This window comes from Papio anubis, chromosome 1 (genome assembly GCF_008728515.1).
Source record: "Papio anubis isolate 15944 chromosome 1, Panubis1.0, whole genome shotgun sequence".
Taxonomy (NCBI): domain Eukaryota; kingdom Metazoa; phylum Chordata; class Mammalia; order Primates; family Cercopithecidae; genus Papio; species Papio anubis.
In genome coordinates this window covers 179,510,054-179,529,313 of record NC_044976.1, presented here as the reverse complement: position 1 = coordinate 179,529,313, position 19,260 = coordinate 179,510,054, and the positions used below count along the sequence as shown (strand labels likewise).

The 19,260-nt window shown below is 41.5% G+C and overlaps 1 protein-coding gene and 1 long non-coding RNA gene across 2 annotated transcripts; one reads left to right on the top strand and one right to left on the bottom strand.

Moving 5' to 3' along the window:
* Positions 1-6,839: 6,839 nt before the first annotated feature.
* On the bottom strand, positions 6,840-10,159 carry LOC103879354 (transmembrane epididymal protein 1). Its single transcript, XM_021929829.2, has one exon. It carries the CDS (start codon positions 9,568-9,570, stop codon positions 8,665-8,667), a length of 906 nt encoding a protein of 301 aa, XP_021785521.2. The 5' UTR covers positions 9,571-10,159; the 3' UTR covers positions 6,840-8,664.
* Positions 10,160-13,405: 3,246 nt separating this feature from the next.
* On the top strand, positions 13,406-18,952 carry LOC110741747. Its single transcript, XR_002518561.2, has 3 exons — positions 13,406-17,041; positions 17,539-17,618; positions 18,265-18,952. It is a non-coding gene; the product is annotated as an uncharacterized LOC110741747 (long non-coding RNA).
* The last annotated feature ends 308 nt before the right edge of the window (positions 18,953-19,260 follow it).

Genomic DNA, 19,260 nt, shown 5'->3' with positions numbered 1-19,260 from the left:
AGAAAAGAAAAAGGAAAGACAAAGAGAAAAAAATAAAAGAAATGGAAAGCAACATTCTAATTTTTTAGTTCAAGAGTCATCTATCCTTTGGCTGGGCACAGTGGCTCACGCCTATAATCCTAGCACTTTGGAAGCCCTAGGCGGGTGGATCACCTGAGGTCAGGAGTTCGAGACTAGCCTGGCCAACATGGCGAAACCCCGTCTCTACTAAAAATACAAAACATTAGCTGGGTGTGGTGGTGGGTGACTGTAATCCCAGCTACTTGGGAGGCTGAGGCGGGAGAATTGCTTGAATCTGGGAGGTGGAGGTTGCAGTGAGCTGAGATCGTGCCATTGCACTCCAGCCTGGGCAACGGAGTGAGACTCTGTTAAAAAAAAAAAAAAAAGAGTCATATATCCTTGATTTCACCTGGCACACTAGCTCATAATTTTTCTCTTCAAAATTGTGTATAATGTGAGCTTTGTACCTCCATTGTATAACCATGACTTCATTTTCACCATTTGTATAATTGGTTTCAGGTGCTTTTCAATGATCACATTTCAATAGCTGCAAACTTCTTTTTCTTATGGAAACTTTTGTCAAGGTGGAAGCATGTACTCACCCTACCTCTGTTATTCCTTTTTTTTTTTTTTTTTTTTTTTTTTGGTTTGAGACGGAGTCTCACTCTGTTGCCCAGGCTGGAGTGCAGTGGTGCAATCTCAGCTTACTGCTACCTATGCCTCCCGGATTCAAGCAATTCTCCTGCATCAGCTTCCCAAGTAGCTGGGACTACGGGTATATGTTACGACGTCAGTTAAATTTTGTGTTTTTAGTAGAGACAGGGTTTCACCATGTTGGCCAGGCTGGTCTTGAACTCCTGATCTCAAGTGATCTGCACCCCATTGGCCTCCCAAAGTGCCACTGCACCTGGCCCCTACCTCTGTTATTCCTGTATCTTCTCTTATGACCGTGCTATGGACTCATAACCTGTGGCTGAGGACAGAACTCAAGCTCCGTGAATCTGTTTTTCAAGATCATTTCTATTCCAAACCAGAATATGCATCCCCTAGTTAGGAGTTAACCTTTGCTTCCTTTTGTTCAGGATTCTTCATTCTGCAGTTTGGGAGTCCCTCTAAACTTCAAGTTTCATGTGGACAATACAGCTATGTGACCACCAAAAAGTCTCATTCCCTCCCACAGGTAGAGCGGTGGAAGGGGGCTGCCCAGGCAGGCACTACATTTCCCAGCCTCTTGGAGACTGAGCTCGAGCCAATGGAATGTGTGTAGAAGTGCTGTATTCCACTTCAAGGCATGGCCCATGGAAGCCTCCCTCTTGCTCATTTCTTTTTTCATATCTGTTGGCTGAACATAGAGAACTGGGGGGCTCTGCGGAAGGGCAAAGACACAGGATGGGTGGACCCTGGCTTCTGAAAGACTATGTGGAAGGCTCCCTGCCAACTAGGAATGCTGGCATTCAACTTTATGTGTAGGGATTAATAACTTTCTATTGTGTTAAGCCAGTAAGATTGAAGGGTTTATCTCTTTAAATCAGTTAGTTAATACATGCTGTCTACCATTTCTCTAAGAGGACTACAGGAAGATCATGTAAATGCAACTCCTGGCCATCAGTTATGACCAACTACCTGAAGGGTTAAGCTAATTATTCTCACCCAATCCTCTCCCCTGCCTTCAATATCTCAGGTCTACAATACTTATGTGCCCTGTCTCAGTCACCTGCTTTCTGGGGCTCAGGAACCTAAGTTCACAAAAGCTTCCTTATGAAGTAAGGAGCACAAGAAGTAAATGGCTGTGAAGCTGCTGCTTCTCAACAGTATCTGCTTCATTTTATTATTTTTTTTAATTTTTAGATTCGGGGGTACTTGTTTGTTACATTGGATATTGGTATTACATGCATCATGATGGGGGTAGAGCTTCTAGTGTACCCATCACCTAATATTGGACATCATACCCAGTAGGTAATTTTAAACCCTATGTCCCTACCCGCCATCTTTTGGAGCCCCCAGAGTCTGTTTTCTCTATCTTTATGTCCATGAGTATCATTTGTTTAATAACAATGGCACTCATGGACATAAAGATGAAGAAAGCTCCCACCTGTAATTGAGAACATGCAATATTTTATTTTCTGCTTCTGCGTCAGTTCACTTAGGATAATGGCCTCCAACTCCATCTATGTTGCTATAAAGGACATGATTTTGTTCTTGTTTATGGCTGCATAGTATCCCATGGTGTATATATACCACATTCTCCAATCAACTCTTGGTGGACATTTAGGTTGGATCCATGACTTTGCTTTTTATAAATAGTGCTGCAACAAACACATGAGTGCAGGTGTCTTTTTATATAATGATTTCTTTTCCTTGGGTAGATAGCCCATAGTGGGATTGCTGGGTTGAATGGTAGTTCTATTTTTAGTTCTTTGAAATATGTACATAGTGTTTTCCATAGAAGTGGAACTAATTTACATTCCCACCAGCAGTATACAAATGTTCCCTTTTCTCTGCATCCTCACCAATATCTGTTGTTTTTTGGACAGGTGAGGTAACTCACACTTGTAATCCCAGCATTTTGGAAGGCCAAGGTAGAAGGATAGCTTAAGAGTAGGATTCAAGACTGGCTGTGGGCAACAAGGCAAGATCTTGCCTCTACAAAATATAAAAATAAAAAAATACCCTTGTGTGTTGATGCCCACCTGTGGTCTCAGCTACTAGGAAGACTGAGGCAAGAAAGATCACTTAAGTCCCGGAGTTCTAGGCTACAGTGAGCTGTATTCATATCACTGCACTCCAGCCTGGGTGACAGGATGAGACACTGTCTCAAAAATAATAATAATAAAAACAAATAAAATAAAAGGAAACATCTGGGTTTTATTTATTTATTTTTTTGACGTTTTAATGAAAGCCATTCTGACTGCTGAGAGTTGGTATCTCAGTTAGGTTTTAATTTGCATTTCTCTGATGATTTTTGATGTTGATCATTTTTTCAGATGTTTGTTGGTCACTTGTATTTCTTCTTTTGAGAAATGTCTGTTCATGTCCTTGGCCTAGTTTTTAATGGAATTGTTCATTTATTTCTTCTTGAATTGAGTTTCTTGCAGATTGTGGATATTAATCCTTTGTTGGAGGCAAAATTTGTAAATATTTTCTCCCATTATGTAGGTTGTGTGTTTATCTTGTTGATGATTTCTTTTGCTGTGCAAAAACATCTCAGTTTAAGTCCCATTTGTCTATTTTTGTTTTTGTTGCACAAATGCTTTTGGAGTCTTTACCATAAATTCTTTGCCTAGGCTGATGTTCAGAAGAGTTTTTTTTTTTTTTTTTTTTTTTTTTTAGGTGTCCTTCTAGGTTTTTTTTTTATAGTTTCAGGCCTTACATTTAGGTCTTTAATCAATTTCCTTTTAATTTTTGTATATAGTGAGAGATAGGGGTCCAGTTTTATTCTTCTGCATATAGCTAGCCAGTTTACCCAGCACCATTTAGCATCTCTTTCCCCCATTCTTTATTTTTCTCCACTTTATCAAAGATCAATTGGTTGTTGGTACGTGGCTTTACTTCTGTACCGTGATCTATGAGTCTATCTTTGTACCAATACCTTGCTGTTTTAGTTACTTTAGGTTTGTAGTATAATTTGAAGTCAGGCAATGTAATGCCTCTGGCTTTATTCTTTTTGCTTAGGAGTGTTTTGGCTATTTAGGCTTTTCTATAGAGCCATATGAACTTTAGGATTGCTTTTCTAATTCTGTGAAAAATAATGTTGGCAATTTGATAAGAATTGCATTGAATCTGTAGATTGCTTTGGGTAGTATGGTCATTTTAACCGTATTGATTCTTCCAGTATATGAGTATGGGGTGTCGGGATGTTTCTCCATTTATTTGTGTCTTCTACAGTTTATTTTGTCAGTATTTTGTAGTTTTCTTTGTAGAGATCTTTCACCTCTTTGGTCAAATGTATTTCTAGTTTTTATTTTTTTGTGTGGCTATAGAAAATGACATTGGATTCTTCCTTCTCCTTCTCCTTCTCCTGCTTCTTCTTCTTTTTTTTTCTTTGATGGAGTCTTGCTCTGTTGTATTTTTGCCTGACTGTGGTATTAGGGTAATACTGGATTTGTAGAATGAGTTAGGAAGAGATCCCTCCTCTTAGATTTTTTGGAAGAGTTTCAGTAAGAATGGTACTAGCTCCTCTTTGTACACCTACTTCATTTTGGATAAAATCTTTCTGTTACAGGGCCACAAGTCTCAGTATGATACAGTGTTTTCTACTGCTCACAGTGCTGGATAAACCTTTACTAAAATTTAACACCACCTTTACTAGTTTCCTATTTCTTTGTAACAATATATTAACACAAATTTAGGAGCACACACAATGAAAACTGACCATTTCACAGTTCGTATGGGTCAGGAATCCAACAGGAGCCGGCTGAATCTTCTGCTCTAGAGGTTGCTTTCAGTTCTTGGCACATGGCTTTCATAGACAAATCATGACATGGCTGTGAGTTTTCTTCCAGGCCAGCAGGAGTGAATCCTTGATGATTCACCTTCTTCTTATGGGCTCATCTGACTAGGTCAGACCCATCCAGGACAATCTTCCTCTTGATTAATTCAAAGTCAACTGATTAGTAACTAAGCTTAGATTTTATATTTCCTTATATGAACTGGTCCCAGCAACACTCAAGGGAAGGGGATTAACCTGAATATGTACACCAAAAGCAGGAATCTTGGGGACCATCTTAGAATTCTGCTTACCAAACCATCTAATTATCCTTTTCATCCATTACCATAGTTACAATATAATTATGTATATTGTTATTTGTATTTTTCTCATTATTTTATTGCCAATCCTTGCATAGTTCCTTGAAAAGAGTAGCTCTTTAGGATTCCTAAATATATTAATTAATCCCTTGGTCATTTTGATTGGAGGTGAAAAATCTTTATTTATTAACCACATGTTTACAAATAAGTGTCCTTCACTGGATCTTCACTTTTGTGAAATTCAGTAGTGAAAGTTTTCTTTTTTCACTCTTGCCAACATCTGAGGGTAAACTCTTTCTAAGGTTTTGGCCTGCAGTATAATTCCTCCACTGCTGTTTCAGGTACAGTTTCAATTAGAAATAGATGGAAACCCAAATTGGGATAGTTCACAGAGGGTTTAATACAGGTACTTATGGGCCAGGTGCGGTGGCTCACACCTGTAATCTCAGCACTTTGGGAGGCTAAGGCAGGTGAATCACCTGAGGTCAGGAGTTCAAGACCAGCCTGGCCAACATGGTGAAACCCCATCTCTATTAAAAATACAAAAAAAAAAAAATTAGCTGGGTCTGGTGACGGGCACCTGCAATCCCAGCTACTCAGGAGACTGAGGCAGGAGAATTGCTTGAACCTGGGAGGTAGAAGTTGCAATAAGCAGAGATTGCACCATTGCACTCCAGCCTGGGTGACAGAGCGAGACTCTGTCTCAAAAATAAATAAATAAAATACATAAATAAAGGTACTTCTTTTACAGATGTGGACAGAGTATAAGGAGACCATAAGGGATACTTGAGTAATAGTTGGAGCTGTTAACTGCCTCTAGGCCCCAAACGGAGGTAGGACATGGGACATGAGACTTCTTTATATATGAAAGGATAGTGAATTGAATGGTGGTACCCAGAAAGATAGGTCCAAGTCCTAACCCCTAGAACCTGTGAATGTGATCTTATTTGGACAAGAGTATTTGCAGATATAATTAAGTTAAGGATCTCGAGATGAGCTCACCTTGGATTTGGGTTGGGCCCTAAAGCCAATGCCTGGTGTCCTTGTAAGAGAAAAGCAGAAGGAGATTAAAGGCACAGAGAAACACACAGGAGAAGACAATGTGAAAATGGAGGCATATTTGGGAGTGATGCCGGTATAAGCCAAGGAATGCCAGACTACCAGCAGTTTTTGGAAGCTAGGAGGGAGATACGCAGCATATTTTACATCAGAGCATTTATGAGGAACAAACCTTGCCTACACCTTGAAACAAAGCTGTTGTTTCTACAAACAAAAAGCCAGTTATTCCTCACATTAATTGAATAAACCATTCATAATATGTATTTAATTTTCACATTCCATATTTCTGTTTCTGGAGCCTCTATTAAGCTATACCATGTTGATTTATGGACCTATGTTACTTGCTTCCTCCTACACCACACTGTTTTAATTCTTGAGTTAATTTCATAATGGATTATGAAAGCTGGCAAAGCAATTTTCTCCCTCATGTTTTTCTTCTGGGAAAAAAATGCTTGAGCTGTCTCAGTGTTCCTTTCTCAGATATATTTTACAATGGGTTTGCTGAATTTTGTTAAACTTATATTGGGAATGTTTTTGGAGAGGAGTACACTCAATTTAAATGTTTCTACAAATGCAGATATATTAGCTGAAGACATATTTTATGAGATATTATGTTGGGAGAAATTCACTAATTATCAGAGATTTGCTTAGCAATTTAGAATTAGGATATGAATGACTTGATGAGATCAATAAGGAAATGGTTTCTTTATTATTTACCATGACTATATTCAAGAATGGCAATAAGGCCAGGTGCGGTGGCTCATGCCTGTAATCCCAGCACTTTGGGAGGCCAAGGTGGGCGGCTCGCCTGAGGTCAGGAGTTCAAGACCAGCCTGGCCAACATGGTGAAACCCTGTCTCTACTAAAAATACAAACATTAACTGGGCATGGTGGCACATGCCTGTAGTCCCAGCTACTTGGGAGGCTGAGGCAGGAGAATCACTTGAACCTGGGAGGCGGAGGTTGCAGTGAGCTGAGATCATGCCACTGTACTCCAGCCTAGGTGACAGAGCAAGACTCCATCTCAAAAACAAAACAAAACAAAAAAAATAAAAAAGGCAATAAAAAATGAGAGCCCAGATGATAAATAATGAAAAAGAGCCCAGTAATTAGACATAATCCAATAAACAAGAAGGATTCAAAGCATCTTGTCTCAGGCTCCAGTCTGACCTGTACCCAAAACATTAGCCCTGCCAGGGGTATGGAAGCCCAGTATCCTCTGCACACCCAGGGCAGCCTAAGATACAGACAGAAGGTATGATGTGCACATACTCTTTAGGAGGCCTAGGGGTCATTGCAGTGCTCTACTCATGCACACCGGGGCTTCTTGCCACCTGCTTTCTGCCCATCTTGTTTTCCACATCAGTCACACTCCTCCACCTTTCTCTGCAGAGAAGTCATTCGAGCCCAGACAACAGAAGCAGGGGCTTGACTTTCAGAGCATATGTTCCTGTCCTGTCTCTGACCAGCCGTGAGTCTTTGGGCACAGACACCTGTGGAAGTCTTCAGTTTTTTATATGTAAAATGGAGACATCTGGGAAGCCAATGGGGCATACCTCATAGAGGTCCAGTAAAAGATGATACACAGAGTAAACCGATCTCCTAAACAGGTCAGTGGAGTTTATTTTATACACAGACCTGCTGCTATGTGATGCAGTCTTAGCCCATGACTGCCTCTCTGAGAGTTCACAGAGCAGACACTACATTTAGAAGAGACAGGAAAGGGAGGTGCCTGAAGCAAATGAGACTTTATTACGCATGAACTGTGCAGAGGACAATGTTATATTCTTCTGGAACATGCAGCGGAAATGGGTAACAAGGATAGGATAAATTCCCTGCTGTTCGGGAGCCTGCCTTGTAGTTGGTGGAGCAAAACCTCCTGGAGAGGGGCAATATGAGATACAGAGCAAAGGAGAGTATATCAGCAGCACGGGCAAATAGCAACACAGATTTACAGAGTTTCTGAAGATCTCCGGACCCAAGGAGTCTATGAGAATTTTCTGGAGGAGGTCTTTTTGGTGGAAGTGGTGCATGAAATTTATTGCTGAGTGTAGAATGACACTGTGTAGTAAAAATGTGACTGCCGATGGGTTTTGTAGAGAGCGTTATTTGGAAAGGCTCAAGTGTAGGCTCCAGTAAATCAGGATCTAGTAAACTGCTGCTGGGGCTAGTGGTGGTTAAACAAGTAGAAAAACACTTTGCTTTGGCTGGATTAGAGGTCAGGAGTTAGAGATGTGGTGGCATTTAGTGAAAGTTTGGTTTATGGAGACTTGAAAAACTATGATGTAAACAGTTTTAATTCTCACTTTATGTGCAGAATTTGAAACTATGCTAATCCACCCAAGTTAAAAATATATATGGGATTCTTATTTCAATCAGGTGGGTTAAGTGAATGGTACTCCATCTGTTTATGCTGTTTCGCCCTAGCTGGCCAACAGAAATACCCATCACTGCAATCTTGATTTGTGAGAAGTCTTTATTCCTTAGGTAAAAACCAGGCCAGACAGCTGGTGAGGGCATCACTGCTGGGCTCCACCCTCCTCCTTTCAGAGGCCTCCCTTTGATTGTTCTCTTCCCGCTATGGATATTTCTTGGCCACATTCCTACCCCTTTGGGCCTCTTCCTCCTCTTCCACTTTGCCCCATCCACATAACCCCATCTGTGCCCCCTCTTCAGGTTTCTCTCTCCCTATCTCCTCAGCAATCTGAGGCCCAGCTACAGGGACAACAGTCAGGGCCAGTTACTGTCCTTCAGGGCCATTCCCTTCACTGGGGACCAAAGAGGGTGCCATGTTCATGGCTAAGAAGCCCACAGGAGGAAGATGAGGTGGACGACGTGCCAGCCACTGTAGGCCCTGTCTCAGGGGGAGCTCTTTGAAAAAAGGAGAGCCTGGTCCTCTTTCTCTGACTGCTCCACTTCCTGTAGCAACTTGTAGAGGGGTCCTGGAGTGCTTGCATAATACGGAGCTTCTTTGGGTCCAGTCAGCTTCAAGCTGGGACTGTAACAATGATACCAAAAGGAAGAGAAGCCATAGATTCCCAACAGGAATGAGGCATCGATCATCACATGCCAGCAGAAGAAGGTGGTGACAAACATGATGTCACTGATGTCATCGTCTTGCCATGGGTAGCCAGAGACAGGTCTGTATAGAATAAAGCCTGCCTGCATCAGCCAGGAGCCCATCATCAGCATCAGAAAGGTCTCCATCAGCTGGAGATGACACATGTTGGGAGCCCACAGTTGTGCAGTCAACACCAGCAACAGCAGGAACACCACCAAAATGAGCAGAGAGTGAACGTGCAGCTCCACCCCTTCTGAGCCTTTAGCATGTGACACCATCAGCAGCAGGAGCTGGTAGATGATCAGGACCAGGGTACCTTTTTCTAGGCCCACACACCTCTGAGGCAGCACGTTCTTGCTCATGAAGTCCACGCAGCCATTGAGAGTGAGGAGGATGAACATGGTGAGGTGCTGCCACTCTTTGGGGTACATGAACCTTGATGGCACCTGCTTGCTCATTAGCACCATCCCGCCATCAAGACAGAGGACCACATAAAATGTTAAGAGGGAGCCAGTCACTATCTTCAGTAATCCTCCATAGGCTATTTTCCACAGCCTGGAACATCTTTGCTTATTCCTGGGAGAGCACAAAGGATACAGGACACAACCTTTGAGTATCATGCCCTTGGAGACCACTGTGGCCTGATATAGTCCATAAGAGAAAAGAAATAGCCCCGGGTAAAAATGGCCAATGAACTTTCCCATGGAATAGAGGCCTGTCTGACTGAAGCATGAAGAACGATACTCAGGACCTCTCTACCCTCCTCTCCCTCACAAGCCCCTGGAGTTTTGGGTCTATATATACAGAGCTAAGTTCTACCTACTTTTATCATCTCCTTCTGCCCACTGCTGTCTCACAGAATGGAAAGTTCTGGACAGGAGCCTAGATTTTTAGTGAGGTAGGTCTCATTATTCCATTTCATTCCAGTACATTGGGAACTAATTGAGTTCTGCCAAAGTAGAAACATAAATATTTTTTAGTATGCACCTGTGGGAATTTGTGCTCTCAGGAGCTCTGCTTTTGGGCCCTTGAGGACCTTCTGGTCACACTTGTCCCTCTCTCTCATGGCTTGCTTCCTTCTGCCCCTGTTCAATGTTCAGAGTAGGAAAAGAGAGGTGCCTGAGCACGGAGATTATCCAGAGAAGACCTGGGTTACTCACAAACCTTCATGCATCCTTTAAGACTCCTTCCTCAGACAGGCTTGGTGGCTCAAGCCTGTAATCCCAGCACTTTGGGAGGCCAAGGCAGATCTCGAGGCCAGGAGTTCGAGACCAGACCGGCCAACATGGTGAAAGCCCGTCTCCACTCAAAATACAAAAACTAGCTGGGCATGTTAATGAGTGCCTGTAATCCCAGCTATTTGGAAGGCTGAGACAGGAGAATTACTTGAACCCAGGAAGCGGAGGTTGTAGTGAGCCAAGATCATGTCACTACGCTCCAGCCTGGGTGACAGAGCAAGACTGTCTCAAAAAAAAAAAAAAAAAAAAAAGACTCCTTACTCATATGTTGGGTCATATACTAAGAGCAAATATATTCTTCCCAGACATAAAAGTTTGAAAACATTTGGGTGTGTGTTCATATATTTCAGCTCTTGTTCTCTTTATTCTTCTGTAACAGTTTTTGGGGACCACAAAGAAAACCACTCAATTGCCCCAAATTGTCTTTCCACTGAACAGTAGATGAACGTAAAATGTCACCTTTTGAGATCAATTTTGGAATGTTAAGGTGTAATTTTTTATTAAAATGCAGATATGTTGAGATAAGTAGATCCAATGAGTTGCTTATATTTTAATGTGAATTAGGTCCTCGACTTTATTCTCTCTTTAATTATCATTTACTATGTGTTAACACATATAGGCAGAAAGAGTTCTAGGCACTAGGTAGCAACCAGTTGCATATGATGGATTGCATCCAAGGCAAGAGTCTTCATTTATTTATTTTTATTTTTATTTTTATTTTGAGACAGTGTCTCGCTCTGTTGCCCAGGCTGGAGCTCAGTGACTTGATGACAGCTCACTGCAGCCTCAACCTCCTGAGCTCAATCAATCCTCCTGCCTCAGCTGCTGAGTAGCTGGGACAACAGACATGAGCCCCCACATCCAGCTATTTTTTGTATTTTTTGTAGAAATGAGGCCTCACTATGTTGTCCAGGCTGGTCTCAAACTCCTGGGCTCAAGTGATCCACCCACCTCAACCTCCCAAAGTGCTGGGATTATAGGTGTGAGCCACCAAACCTGGCCCTATTTATTTATTTATTCATTATTTTTTATTTTTTAAAATGAAATCATGTTTATTAAGAAAACAAAGGAATGAAAGAATTGCTACTCCACAGGCAAAGCAGCCCCCATTTATTTTTTTATAAAAATTAATGTCTGTATAGCCCCTCCTTATCCATGGGTGATACTTTCTAAGACTCCCAGTAGATGCCTGAAACCTGGGATAGGTTAGTACTGAACCCTACATATACTGGTTTCCCCTATACATATATACATACCTATAATAAAGTTTAGTTTACAAATTAGGCACAGCAGAAGATTAGCAATAATAACTAAAAATGGAACAATTATAAAATGATGCTGAAATAAAAGTTGTGTGAATATAATTTCTCTCTCTCTCTCAAAATACTATATTTTCAGACTTCAGTTAACTGCGAGTAATTGAAACCTAAGAACATGAAACTGCAGGTAAAGGGGGACCACTGTATTTGAAGTGTGCTACATATTTTTTTTTTCTTTTTTGTTTTTTGTTTTGAGACTAAGTCTCTCTCTGTTGCCCAGGCTGGAGTGCAGTGGCACCATCTCAGCCCACTACCACCTCCGCCTGGTGGGTTCAAGCAATTCTCCTGTCTCAGCCTCTCAAATAGTTGGGACTACAGGTGCATGCCACCATACTGCCTAATTTTTTTGTATTTTTAGTAGAGATGGGGTTTCACCATATTGGTCAGGCCAGTCTCCAACTCCTGACCTCAGGCGATCCACCTGCTGTGGCCTCCCAAAGTGCTAGGATTACAGCCATGAGCCACTGTGCCCAGCTGAAGTTCATCCATATTGTTACAAACAGCAGGACCTCCTTCTTTCTTAAGGTTGAATAATATATCATTATATATATGTTTCTTTACTTACCCATCTGTTGGTGGATCCATCTGGGTTCAAGTGATCCACCCGCCTCAGCCTCCCAAAGTGCTGTGATTACAGGCATGAGCCACCATACCTGGCCCCAACTTAGGTTGTTTCTGTATCTTGATTATTGTAACATAAGAGTGCAGATATCTCTTTGAGATACTGATTTCATTTAATTTGGATATATACCAAGGAGTGGGATTGCTGGATCGTATGATAGTCCTTTTTAAATTTTTTCAGAAACTTCCATTCTGTTTTTCATAACGGCTGAACCAATTTACATTTCCACCATATTGTACAAGGGTTACCTTTTCTCCACATCTTCAGAAATGCTCGTTATCTTGTGTCTTTTTTGTTATAGCTCTTCTAAGATGTGAAGTGATATCTCCTTGCGATTTTTGTTTGCATTTTTCTGTGATTGGTGATGTTGAGCACCTTTTAACATACCCACGGCCATTTATGTCTTCTTTGGAAAAATGTCTAGAAATGCAGGTTCTTTACTCATTTTTAAACTGGTTATTTGTTTTGTTGTTTTCAAGTTGGGACTACATTTAATCAAAAAGGCAAAAGATCTGTATACTGAAAACTATAAAGCATTGAAGAAAGAAAAAGAAGAAGACACAAATAAATGGAAAAATATCCCATACTCATGGATTGGAAGAATTAAAATGTTTAATATGTCCATACTACTAAAACCAATCTACAGATTCTATACAATCTCTATCAAAATTCCAATGGCATTTTTCACAGAAGTAGTATAAGCAATTCTAAAATTCAAATGGAAACACAAAATATCCCAAATAGACAAATCAATCTTGAGAACACGGTTGGAGGCATCACACTTCTGATTTCAAATTATATTCCAACGCTATAGTAATCAAAACATTTTATGTCTGACATAAAAACAAACACATAGACCAATGGAATAGAATGGAGAGCCCAGAAATTAAACCTACGCATATATGTTCAACTGATCTTCAACAAGAGAACCGAGAATACTCAGTGGGGAAAGGATAGTCTTTTCAATAAATGTCTTAGGAAAAACTGGATATTCACATGTAAAAAAAATGAAATTGGACCCTCATCTTATACCATATACAAAAATCAACTCAAAATGCATTAAAAACTGAAATGTAAGACCTGAAACCATAACCCTTATAAGAAACATAGAGGGTGGCCAGGTGAGGTGGCTCATACCTGTAATCCCAGCACTTTGGGAGGCTGAGGCAGGTGGATCACTTGAGGTCCAGAGATCAAGACCAGCCTGGCCAACACGGTGAAGCCTGTCTCTACTAAAAATACAAAAATTTAGCCGGGTGTGGTGGCACATGCCTGTAGTCCCAGCAACTTGGGAGGCTGAGGCAGGAGAATCGCTTGAACCTGGGAGGTGGAGGTTGCAGTGAGCCGAGATTGTGCCACTGCACTCTAGCGTGGGTGACAGAGTGAGACTCTGTCAAAAAAAAAAAAAAGAGGAAGTGTGACCTGAGTTATCACACACAGCTCCCTCATTATTTGATGCCCTATGCTGTCTCAGGACTCTGCAGAGAGTCCTCATCAACAAGAAGACACTCGCCAGATGCAGCCCCTTGGCCTTGGACTTCCCAGTCTCCATAACTATAAGAAATAAATTCTTTTTCAGTTTCAGGTATTCTGTTATAAGCAACAAGAAATGGACTAAGATGCCATATATCTGGTAAGAGGCAAATTTCCAAAATATATGAAAGTCTTCATTTAGAAGGTATGGAGAACAAGGTACAGGGAATGTGAGGCATAGGCACACAAATATTTCTGGGTTTATTACAGAAGGTACTTGGAATAGGAATTTCTCTGAGGGTGATAAGTGTGCTTAAGGGAGAAGTTCATCACAGAACATAAATCATGCTGATTCTGATCCTCCACATCTTGTATCGTCTGTCTTCATGATACAAGCAATGCTGTAGGGCAGAGAGACAGCATCTGTGTGCTGACACCCCTCGTGGGCACAAGGAGAGTTTACACCTAGGTCACTGTGCTGCCTCTGAGCTCTCTCTCCCATCCAAATATTTCTCACACTTACTTATGTCCCCACTTAATCCTATCCATCCAAATATTTCTCACACGTACTTAATACCATTATGTGCTGCATAATGATGATGGACCACATATTCAACCATGGTCCCATAAGATTATAATGGAGCTGAAAAATTTCTGTCATGTAGTGACATCATAGCTGTCCAACATCATAGCTTAACGCATTACTCACATGTTTGTGGTGATGAAACCATCCATAGAAATTTTATAAATTCAATCAGGGAAGAAGGAAGAGGGATAAATGAAAATAAACCAAGCTTGCAGCACATTCAGCATTAATCATTAGGTCAGCTTGTTCTCTGACCTGCTTCCTCATAGTTTTTTGCTGTCTATTGCCCCAGAATCATGCAGAGCCTAGATTGTAGTTCTCCTTAACTGCTCTATAGACAACAACTTGAACATTGTGAAACATTATGTTTTTCATTTGAGATATTCTTTCAGGTCCTGTATATCAGTGAAACTACTGATGTCAGCTAGTCCGAAAGAACTGACTCACTAAAGAATTCAGTCCCTACATCCTGATGGTTTCATCAGCTTTACCTCAACCAATCATCAATTACCTCAATTTTCCAGCCTCTTGCCCTCCATGATCCCCTTAAAACTTCAGCCCAAAATTCCTCAGGGAGATAGATTTGAGGGTTTCTCATATCTCCTCACTCAGCTGCCCTGCAATCATTAAACTCTTTCTCTGCTGCAAACCCTGCTGTCTTGGCATATTGATCTGTTGCTGCACAGTGGGCATATGAACCTGTTGGTCCTGTAACAGTAATGCTGGCATAAACAAACCTACTGCACTGCCAGTCCTATAAAAGTATACAGCAATGTCCTGGGCCTTCACATTCACTCACCACTCACTCACTGACTCACCCAGAACAACTTCCAGTCCTGCAAGCTCCATTCATGCTAAGTGCCTTATACAAGTATACTATTTTTCTTAATCTTTTATACCATATTTTTACTATATATTTTTTATGTTTAGGTATGTTTAAATACATAAATACTTAGCATGTGTTACAATTGCTTACAGTATTCAGCACACTAACACACTGTGCAGATTTGTAGATTAGGAGCAATAGGCTATTCCTTTCAGCCTAGATGTGTAGGAGGCTATATCATTTAGGCTTATGTAAGTACTCTCTAAGATGTTTGCACAATGATGAGGTCACCTAACACACATTTCTCAGCACATATCCCTGTCATTAAGTGACACATGATTGTATCAGGAAAATCCAATCTCTCTATACCCTGGAGGGTGGAGGCCACTTTTCGCCAGTGGGAAAATTGAGATCTGAGTGTGAAAATACTGTAGGAAAGAGACCGTAAGATTGCTTTCCAGAGGGACTTGACTTCCTTATTCCATTTTAACTTCAACCTCCTCTTTTAGTATATACAAGTGTGGCATATACTGGCTAGCAATTCATAGAATTCATTTCTTTTTCTTCTTCTGTTTGCCATCCTACCTTGCAGTTAGATGCAGGCTTGCAACTGAGTCCTAGCCAATGGAGTGTGAAGGAAGTGATATATATTACTCTCTGTTCTTATCTATAAAATCCTCCCTCACATACTTTTCTATGTTACTTTTCTTTCTTCTGGCTTAATACAGAGTATCCCAGCTTAGTTAAAAGTCATATTTTGTTGAGGATGGAAGAGCTCCAAGATGTAAGGGACAGATTTCCTGGATTACTCATTGTAGGAGGCTTATACGCAGATCGTGAACACTCATTTTGGACTATGCATGAATATAAAAATAAATTAATTTTTTAAAATTAAGGAATGGAAATTATTGCATTTGTTTGTTAGTGCAGCTAGTTCATCCAAGCTAATGCAAAGCTAGTACATAACCCTTATAGAAAAATCTGGAAAAATACAGAATCCAAAAATGAGAGGAAAAGAAACACTTGCAGTCCCATAACCTGATGATAACCACTGTTAACATTTTGTTGTAGAAACCCAGCTTTAGGAAGACAGGGTGATGAAATGGAAAAACAAAATTGACTGGAAATTAAGAGATCAGGGTTCTGGTCCCAGTTTTCTCTTAATTAGCAAAGCCTTTATTTCTGTTAGAGAAAGGAAAGACTTCCACATGTATTCTCTAAATTGAGAGAGAGAACGGGGTTGTTGCATAGAAAGGGAGTATTTATTACTCCACAATTGTCTTTTTTTAGCTAGTGGTCAAAACATTCAGAAAACTTCAAAGAGCTGCATGCTCAGGGAGAGGAGGTACAAGGGAAGCTGTGGGTGTGACGTTGTGATGGAGTGGACCAAGGAGGAGAAATGCTTGGGATTCTCTTTGGTTCTTGCCTGTGCTCTGGGAAATCACTGAACTGCCCTAAGGAAAATTGTCCCCTGGTGCAGTGAACTCCAGTGCTCCCATAAGTGTTTACCATCAGCAAAGAACCAGCGCCTGCTTCTGAGTAACCTAGTTCTACCTAGAATGGACTGCAGGCATGCAGGTGGGCTGAATTTGTTCACTAGTAATATTGCTTCTACTGCCTTTGGGAAGTGGGTCTAGGGACACAGTAGATGTGGGGGACAAACAAATACCATTCATCTTCTGGCTACCCTATTTAACTCCTGACAACTGGAACAGGGATGTCGACAGTCAGAGGAGGAGGAGGGTAGAAGTGTGCACTGGAACACCAGATGTTTGAGGCTGAAAATTATATGGATGCAGAATAAATAACCCCAAAATAACCTTCTATCTGTGGTGTCCAGTCCCCCTCCTTGGCCAGGCATCAAAGCTACGTGTTGTTCGTTTAAAACATGAACATCCTGATCCCAGGACTTTGAAGATAGGAATCACCCATCCCAAACCAGACACACTGCCCACAGTAGCTGAGAAAGAAGCCAAAGGTGGTGAATGATTAGCAGAACTGCCAGACAGCTCCAGAGTCTGGACACAGAGTACCAGGAAAGCTGTTTCGTGGGGGAAACTCAGACTGATCAAAAGAGCCGAGGAAGTCCTTTGTGGCCTGTCTACTCCATGGTGAGACTCCCCCAACGTCTGTCTCCCCGATGCACCATCCCACAGTCCCAAGGGGCCCCAGGCACAGCCTTTACCACTGTGTCTAGCATCATGAAATGCTCCAGTGAGCAAGAAGGTCCTCAGGAATCCAGTAAATATGAATTTACTAATTGTGGTGACGTAATCTTGTCCTCACAGAGCTTACGATATCGCTAAAAGTGTAGTATACATACTCACACACTACATATACAAACCTATATTAAAGAATTATTTAGAATTACAGAGTTTCATGGTGAGTGATGTGTAGAATGCATTTTAGAGGATTTCAATAACAAGACTTGTTTGTGGGGAAGGTACAAGGAATCATCTCTAGAGTTGTCATAGAAAACTGCCTTTTACTATGTTTTACTGTAAGATTCTTTCAAAATCACCTTTTAAATTTGTCCTTCTTTGGTTGCTTAAGTTTTCCTCACTGTGTTTGTCATTGTTAAAGTTTATAACTCATTTTATTTCATTAGGAAATAGCTCTAGGAGAGGGAAGACCAGCTGCCTTCATCAGGAATTCACAGGTGGCATTTCTATGGGGAATCAGCACAAGGTCAGAGTCCAGGCCTCATCTGTCCAGACTTTTTTCTTAATAGTTCAAACATGGGTGAGCTACTGTAGTAGCACAAACAGAGAAATGTTTTGTTTGCAACTTTAGAACCACCTTCCACCTTTGCCCACCCTCTATGTCTCTGGAGGCCGCACTTTATGGATGGCAATAACAACCTTCTTCACATTCTGGCTTCTGGTTGGGTTTGTTAAAGGAAGGCACAGGAAAGAGGAAGGAGGGAGGTGAGCAGGAGGAGAATGGGTCTGACATATCCATTCCCAGGTAGCCTCTCTGCTGAGTGCAGAGGTTGTTTGCATCACCTATAGAGGGCCCCAGCTCCAGCAGGAGGCCAGCTCCTATAGCTAGAGCTACCCCTCAGGTCTGGTCAGCTGCTTCCCTGTGCCTAGGTGTGGTTAATGGCTCTTCACTGTCGCTAACTCTTGGATATGTTAGCTTTCCTGCCAACAGTGTTTTAAGTGACTCCTTTAGTTAACACGTAATAGTTTTACCCCATGTGAGTGTGCAATTCTAGATCAATGATTGATAGAGTAACAGATATCAAGAGTGGCCTCAGGAGTGGCGTTGAAGATAGAATTCTGGGACTAGGTTGCTCTCACACTTAGAAATGCATGGATAACCTCCTTGCCAGGGAAAAGGAGACATTTCCTTTCTAAGTTATGGTGGCATCACAATCACACCATTATTGCATGGACTGAAGTGCAAGTGGAGGACAAGGGGTTGGGAGAGGAAGTGACTTTGGCAAATTGGTAAGATGATGACAATAGTGATTATAAAAATTTGGGGTCAGCTAACTCCTTTTGGTGCCCTGGAGCTGCACTGTCCAGTCTGGTAGCCACTAACCACATGTGGCTATTTATATTAAAATTAAGATTAATTAAAATTAAATAAAAGTTAAAATTCAGTTCTTCAGTCACACTAGCCACATTTCAAGTGCTCAAAAACCGCATGTGGCTAGTGACTGCTATATTATAGGGCAGCACAGGTAGAGAACACTTTTATCCATGCAGAAGGTTGTATTGGACAGTGCTGCACAAGAGAGTGTACGGAGTGAAAAGAAAAATTGAAGGCCTTAAATACTCAATTCAGAAGATGGGTGGAAAATGAAAGCACTGTTATGCCAACTTTGAAGGAATCCCTCATTTCTTCTAGTTTCATGGCAGATATGGCAAAGATGACATCAAGCGCTGGATTGTATGACTTGCACAGTGGCGGAGCCAATTAAATGCTTGCCCCTGCCAGTCTCTAAGACTAAAAGGGCACTGGTGGGAGAAGGAGGGAGATCCTGAGATATGAGAGGGAGAAAGAGGTGAGGCTGAAAACTTTGGGTTTTTTGGTTTTGTTTTGTTTTGTTTTTTGAGACAGGGTCTCACTGTCACCCAGGCTGGAGTGCAGTGGCACAACCTCAGTTCACTGCAACCTCCACCTCCCAGGCTCAAGTGATCCTCTCACCTCAGCCTCCCGAGTTGCTGGGACTACAGGCCCACACCACCACGCCTAGCTAATTTTTGTATTTTTAGTAGAGATAGGGTTTCACCATGTTGGCCAGGCTGGTCTCGAACTCCTGACCTCAAGCAATCTGCCTGCCTTGGCCTCCCAAAATGCTGGGATTACAGGTGTAAGCCAC

Excerpts from the sequence above, each read along its gene's own strand:
- LOC103879354 (XM_021929829.2), bottom strand. The coding sequence starts at position 9,570 with ATGGGAAAGTTCATTGGCCATTTTTACCCGGGGCTATTTCTTTTCTCT.